Source organism: Poecilia formosa, unplaced genomic scaffold (genome assembly GCF_000485575.1).
Source record: "Poecilia formosa unplaced genomic scaffold, Poecilia_formosa-5.1.2 Scaffold131, whole genome shotgun sequence".
NCBI classification, from domain to species: Eukaryota; Metazoa; Chordata; class Actinopteri; order Cyprinodontiformes; family Poeciliidae; genus Poecilia; species Poecilia formosa.
This window is the reverse complement of record NW_006800070.1, coordinates 349,267-356,713: the sequence shown is the minus strand read 5'-3', so window position 1 is coordinate 356,713 and position 7,447 is coordinate 349,267. Positions and strand designations below refer to the sequence as shown.

At 37.3% G+C, this 7,447-nt stretch overlaps 1 protein-coding gene and 1 long non-coding RNA gene across 2 annotated transcripts; one reads left to right on the top strand and one right to left on the bottom strand.

The window, feature by feature from the left end:
* Positions 1-180: 180 nt before the first annotated feature.
* LOC107837283 (uncharacterized) lies at positions 181-788 on the bottom strand. Its single transcript, XR_001663301.1, has 2 exons — positions 524-788; positions 181-422 (listed from the first exon to the last, which is right to left on the bottom strand). It is a non-coding gene; the product is annotated as an uncharacterized LOC107837283 (long non-coding RNA).
* Positions 789-1,362: 574 nt separating this feature from the next.
* On the top strand, positions 1,363-5,141 carry LOC107837284 (sodium-dependent multivitamin transporter-like). Its single transcript, XM_016676245.1, has 5 exons — positions 1,363-1,395; positions 1,993-2,147; positions 2,223-2,329; positions 2,423-2,544; positions 4,133-5,141. The coding sequence occupies exons 1-5, from the start codon at positions 1,363-1,365 to the stop codon at positions 4,271-4,273; spliced, it is 558 nt and encodes a 185-aa protein (XP_016531731.1). The 3' UTR covers positions 4,274-5,141.
* Positions 5,142-7,447: the final 2,306 nt, after the last annotated feature.

Genomic DNA, 7,447 nt, shown 5'->3' with positions numbered 1-7,447 from the left:
CACTCTCGACATCCGTAACTTTTTTATGTGATTTTTTTATTAATGTTGTTAGTAAAATTATAAATGTATAGTTAATTATTTTTAGCCTCTTTGTGTTACCCTTCGCATGAACTTGTTCTGTATGCACCTTTAGGATTTGATGCGTTAACTCAGCTTACATAAATACCAGCTGTGATCAGATTGACATTGAATTCTTCCAAGTTTTAGTTGATATATTTGAAGAGAAATGGAGCAAAAGACTCGACCTGCATGCCAAAGTGATGTTTTAGCGAAAGCTGAGTCTAGACTTAGATTTTCTCCTCGTTCTAAAAGCAATGTCTTCTTCATATTCTTTGCTTTGCTGTAACCACTCCGTATCCGAGTCATTTAAAATACCTTCTTCACATAGTTTCTCACGGAAGTCTTGGTACTCAAGCTCTGCTCTGTAACATATTAAAAAGATTTGCAACATTAAATCAGAAACTTTTGTAAAGATTGTTCATAATAAAGCAAAAATAGGTGAAAAGTGGGCTGTGTGTCATACTTTTTAAGGAATCGAACGCAGTCTTCTTTTCCGTATATTTCGGCTAGTCTTATTGGTTTGTCTCCACAGCAGTCCTCTTTGTCCATTGGTGCATGGAAGGTGTGCAGCATCCGCAGCGCAGCCAGATGACCGGACTCTGCAGCATAGTGGGCAGCGGTCCATCCGTGCACTGTCCTCAGACACGGATTGGCTCCATTCTCTAAGAGAATCTTGACAATGTCTGTATCTCCTGAAAAAAAAAAATGCAATACAGAGTTTTCTAAAACATAAAAAAACAGGTTTAAATCTGGTCCAGTAAACACAAACTGATATGGTTTTACGGTGAATCTCATAACTTCGCCAGCCACTGGAGAAGTGATATTGGTTAAATAAAATGAAAGCAAGACATTTGTAGCAATTAGAAAACATTAAACCACACTTTATCCTTCATGTGGACAAAGCTAAAATGCAGGATAACCTTACAGGTTGATTCTGTTATCCTTTTCTTAAACCTTTCTGTATTTAATACACCAGACTGTCTCATTTGGACAGGTTTTAGACTACTATTTAAATAGATTAAAGTAATTCCATACCATTTCAATTTGAAAGAAGGGCAAAATTCTGCATTAAGAACCATTTTTATCAGTGTAAATGAAAACTAAAGTTATCNGCCGGTAAATCTGACGCACACGCAACATTCGCAAACAACAAGCCGGTTTTCTCGGGACACAGAGGGATAATTTTTGCCTGAGAAAACAATGTGTTCGGACGCTGGAAAATACTGTTGTTATTTTCAAGTTGTGCTAAAAGGAGTTAGCCTGTCAGCGAAGCTATTTCAAAATGGCATCTCAACACTAAGCATGTTTGAGCAGCACAGACGTCTCAACAATAAAGTTATTGGCCACACTTCACATTTTCAAAGGATTTTTTCAGTGATGATCAGATGTTCCTGAAACACTTACAGGCTGAATGGTTGACAATCTAGAATGCCTTTATTTTTGTCGTGCAGAAGCAAAACAATATTTCATAATATCAGCTGTTTCCTCCTGCCTGATGGTTGAATAACCTGAATGACAGGTTTAAAAACAATAAATATCTTTGTTTTTGAGCTTATATGTGTATTTATTCAGTCATTTAGCAGCACCACCTTTTTTTTACTGTGGATGATGTGTTCAGGTGACCTTCTTCCACATGCTTCCTGTGTCCCCATATATCACGTGTCAAACTCGAGGCCCGCGGGCCAAATTTGGCCTAACGTTGCTCTTTATGTGGCCACATAAACACAACTTCAGAATAACAGTTGTTTGCTTAAATCTTACTTTGTAAGTCAAAACAAATCGGTTTTTATTTGAACAGTGGCACATCAATGTAAAATGATATTTAACTTATTTATTTATTAACTTTATTCCTGTCAGTAATTATCCCAGTTCATCACAAATAGAAGAACTTTATTGAGTTGTTCACAGACAGTCTCTGTCCTTTGTTTCCAGGGTGCGGTGGCCGGTCTGGGCGCAGGTCTGGTCGGGGCTTTCTGGGTCGGCATCGGCAGCATCGTCACCCGCAGCTCTGGCGCTAAGCGGCTGCCGCCCAGCTGCCACATCAACACAACCGCCGCCTTTCAGACGGCGATCGGCAACGTGACGAGGTTGGACTCCGGCCGTTAACGGCGAATGTTACCGGTGACTTTTTGTCTCGAGACTAACTCAACTCTGTTCTTCAGTCGGCCCACGGGGCTGCACAGGTTTTACTCTCTGTCCTACATGTGGTACGCCGGCTTCAGCTGCCTGATAGTCATCCTCGTCGGGCTGACCGTCAGCTTTCTCACAGGTATCCAAAACTGTGACATTTACTCGTGCCGCCTCACTTTAATGTGAAACGTTTCTTCACGTTAAACTTTGCAACGTTTGTGTTTTTGCCAAGGCCCAATGAAAGAAGGGGAGGCGACACCTGGAACAGTCTATCCGTTGTTGGGAAAGCTGCTTTTTTTTCTGCCCAAACACATGAAGAAGAACGTCTGCTGCGTGACTCCTCTGAGACCGGCCGTAAGTAAAGATGAAAGTTTCCGACCAAAACAAACAAGTCAGGCAAAAACTTTTCAATAGCTATTAATGATGGAAAAAAGTAAGTACACCCTTGGTGCTTCACTTGAGGTCAGGTAACAACCAGTTGCTGCTATTAAGAAATTATAATTGATTATTTGACCTTCGTCAGGCAGTGTGACCTTTTGTGCTAAAACATCAAGATGGAAAGAGATCAGCAATGGCTAGAGCAACTGATGCCTTCTGTCAACCTGGGTAAAGACTGTAGGAAAATGTAAAAAACAATTACAAGTCTCTCATTTCATAGAGGAAAAACATGCAAGTAGAGCTGAAACAATTAATTGTGATTAATCGGTTATTGAAATAATCCTTAACTATTTTAATAATTGATTAATCGGTACTTTAATTTGCTTAAAGAACAACAGCCTCAGATATTAAATAAGCTAAAACTGTGCAGAAAAATATATACATTTGGCATTTAAGATGTAAAAATCTTCATCCTTCAGTCCCAGTTAAACGATGTTTAACTAAAGTCCTACGGGGTTTAGAGTCCCTGTTGACGCTGTTTCAACTATAAACCTAGAGGTTGGAGTCCTTGTCAAACGGCGTTTTGACTAAAGTCCCAGAGGGTTAGAGCCCCAGATTAAGGACAGGGGTGCGGATGTCGTCACCCCAGGTTGAAAAGGGGTGCGGGTTTTAATGTTTTTTTAATCTTTTTTAATCTTTTTTTTTTCCAAAATCTCTTTCTCTTTCTTACTGTTTACTCAATGTCACATGCTGTTTTTTTTATTATTATTTAAATAACTTTGAAATGCCTTGCTGCTGAAATGTGCTATACAAATAAAATTTGATTTATTGATTGATACTGTCCAAATTCTGTTAAAAATATCTCCTGTTCTGACCTTTGGTTATCCATTTATTAATTGATTTATCCATAAATGAATCAGATCGCCCTTACACTGCACTGATATTAAGTCAAGCAGGGCTATAAATGATCAATCGTAAAGGAATACCATCTTATTTCATCTTGGGGAATAAAATATATATATTTAAAAAAGGAATTGAATTATCTGTTTATTTGCATCCCGAATATTGTATGAAAAAGCTTCCGAATGTGGTAAATTTTATTTATCCAATTAATCGATTGATTGTCAGAGTAATCGATGGAACAGATAATTATTAAAATTATTGTTAGTTCCAGCCCTGCACGTAGGACGGGTTCCTATCCTTCCAGAAATTGAAATCTATGTAATTTTTCTCCGAGGTCAGATGTAGAAATTAATTTGCTGCGTGATACTCGTCAGAGAACTTACTAAAGAGCAGTAGAGCTGCAGCTGAAACTCCACCATATTGGGTGCCACGTCAGACAGAAAGCAAACGCATCGTCTCAGCAGAGACTCCTCATGCCAACAAGACCTTTCCAACCGTTAACTCTTCTGTGCACCACATTCTTTTGTAGGCAAATGTGATTTCACAGGACCAGTGTTGACTGAATAAAGTCACTTACATGGTTCTGAAACTTAAAACGTCTAAATCAATTCCATCTGTCTCTCTCTCCGCTTTAATGTCATTTTTTCCTTGTTGTCCTAAGATCCCATCCCCACAAGGGCCACGTTCACACAAAGAAAGCAATGGAACCGCCAGTGGGCAACACACACCATCGCAGCAGCAGACAGAGCGTTTGCTGCCTGACGCCGACTCCCGTGTTATCGAGTACGAAACAGCGGTGTGACGTCGAAGTCATCCATGCACGAGGATGGAAATCTCTCAGAATGTAAAGCACTTGGAGCGGAGCTCTGCGTTTGCATGTAGATTACAATGCGTTTGTCGTTGTGATGCCTTTCCTTCGGGGTGAGGGATTTTTATCAGGTTTGCACTTTGAGCCACAGAAGCAGCAGCAGCAGCTCCAGACTGATGTTTTTTTTTGTGATTGAATGATTCGCAGCGGAGAAGGTTTTGTAGATCTCAACAGTATGTTTCCGTTCCAGTCAGCTGCTTGAATGTTTCAATAGATTGCCTTTATACTTGTGAAAGTGCACTATGATGTTACATAAAAATCGAAGATTAATGAGCTGATGAGCAAGTTGATCCTTTTTAGACATTAAAAAAAATGTATTTTAATATTTGAGAAGCACTACTATATCATACATCGGATTTCAGGTTTTATTTGAAAGCTGACCCGCTGGTCACGATTTTTACTCTCTTTACAATTTTGCTATTGACTGTAACACAAGCGCCAACAAATTGTGCTGGAGCCTCTTTTATCGAGGTTCTAGTTTTCAATGCAACAGAAAAGGAGGAACGGTACAAGGTTGTTTCCATTTATGCATTGTTGCATATATGCCTAATCCTTGACAAAACCCAAGTGCAGCAAAGTTGATGTGTTTATAGACCAAAAATGTTCAATTAATTTCGGAGTACGTGATTGATCAGAGACGATCCACAACAAACTGGCAGATTCAAGTCTTTTTCCGATTATTTGTTGCATCTCTACTACTAAAGCTGTGAGACTTGGCACCCCAATTACTTCTCTGACTGTGTCCTGGAATTAAAACTGTAAAACCTCTTTTCTACATAAGATTAAAAATTTGTAATAAAAAGTGTCTAATTTTTTTATTATATATTTTATTACTTAAAAAATACTCATTGTAATCTACATCTTGTGGAACACTGACAAAACAGACTTGCGTCTTTACGTCCATTCAGTACGAGGGACTTAAGCATTTTGATTTATGCTGCTTGAACCTTTTTACACAACTGCTTTGTAAAGGGACCTATGTTTTCTCACATTGGTAATGCAAATATACACAATGAAATTCTATGAAGTAATGTTTCAAAGCATAAAGAGTAGTCAAATGTATTCTACTGCGTGCAGCTAAAAGGTTTCAGTAAAAGGTTTCTTTATGTTCAGGGAACAGTCTCAACAACCCAAAAGCAGAATGACTGACATTTTTGTCAAAATGTGTTCAAATTTTAGTTTGCATACAACGTGGGTGTGCAATCAGTGGCCCTTCACCCACACTACGGAGCAAATGTGGACAATATAAACTTAAGATTTTAGTAGAAAAAGTTGTCATTTTTATTGTGAATTTGGAAAAATATTTACAACTTATTTTAATTCTTTTTAGGCATTTCTGTGGCTCTTTATCAGAGCTCTGGGTTTCTCTTCGCATTCTAAAAAGTCTTAAAGTCATGTCTATAAAATTATGGCTTTGAAATATCAGTTGGCGCTAATTGCAGGTGTTAAGTTTTGTTGCGTCAGGACTGTTCAGTCTTGTATGAATGTTTTTTTCTCACGAGATTTTTCTGTCATTCAAAGGTTTGAGTCGCGCGCATTCTGTGACTCGAGGCGGGTGGTAGCTAGCTGATTTTGCTAACTAGCTTGCTTTTTGCGTCTGTCATTAAAGTGCAAATGCGTCAGTAGTTGCCATCATCTCACTTCTGTTGTCAACATATGAACCAGCAGGACCCCTTATATTTATGATTTTTTTTAAGACTTGAATTTAATTCAAACTGACATTAAAAATTATGTTAAATCTTAAATATGATTAGCTAAAATCTGCAGATGCCAGCAGTGGAAGAAATAGTTCAAATAATCATTCTGACAATAGAGACTGTTTATAGGGTTTTCAAATGTCATTGATAGGAATTTATCATTAATCTAAAATCTTAACACTTTTCCACACATCTCACGAACCAGAAATGTTTCAGTGTACATGTAATTACTGATGATGTGTGTGTGTGTTCAGGTCTTTTGCATCACTTAACTGACAAATGTCCCTAATGTTAATTTAGCTGTAATGTTACTTTGTGTAAAATGAACTGTGTTTTTGTCAAACATGCTGTGTATTGATGGTACAAAGAACAGGACTAATATGCAAAACCACTATTTGCTGTTCTGCAACAGTTTCCACAAGGCACAGTAAGGACTACCTAGAAATTCAAATAAACACCAACCCTGTGAGAGGCTGATATGTTCAGACAGTTAAAGATGACAAGAAACCATAAACTAATTGCAAAATTTTACAAAGCTGCATTACCATCATTATTTAAAACCAAAATAAACTCTATTAAAATAGAAACCTGTTTAAAATTGATGAATGAAAAATATTTTTTTGCTCTTTTCCGTGAGATAATAGATAAACTGACTAATTGATCAGTGCCAAATAAAAACATTGTTAGATGTTGTACAAACTGGAAACGATCCAGTGACAGGAGTCAATATAAAGATCCCTCAGACATTTGGTTAAACTTGATTAGATGGTGCAAATTTCTGAGTAATCGGGTTAAACATTAACCTTCAAGGTTAATGTTTGACTCTGAAATGTTAGAATTTAAATATTTAAATAAAGTAACTCCTACTTGAATAAACCTTTACCACTTTTCTGAGTCTCATAACTGATATTTGATGATGTCATTGGAAAAAGTGTGTCCTTATAACTAAATGTTTTGAACTTTAGCATAGAGATACCCAAGTACAGTTCTTCAGATGTGGACCAGGTCCTAACAAACTACAGAAAAACAGCAGAGTTCAGTTTAGAACAGGGACTTAAACATTGTCAAATGTTTAAGAGAAGACTGTGTAATCCATACCTGGTATATGAGGTATAGTCACAATAAATAGGAAATTGTGTGTTCACTGTTTGTACACTTATACAGGTGCTGTTTTTGGATTTCTTTGGAGATTCTTTTTACAATTCAACTTTCAGATTCTCTCCAAGTTGGCACACTGATCCATATCATAGGTGTGGTTGAAATAAATCCTCTTTTATTCAAATTAGTCTGTGTTTTTGGTGGAACATTTTCATATGAGAATTTTTTAAAGGTGACAGAACCATAAGCTAATACAATTCAGAATTAATAGTTGTAAAATCTTTCTGATATTGTTTGATTTTTAAGTCTGCGT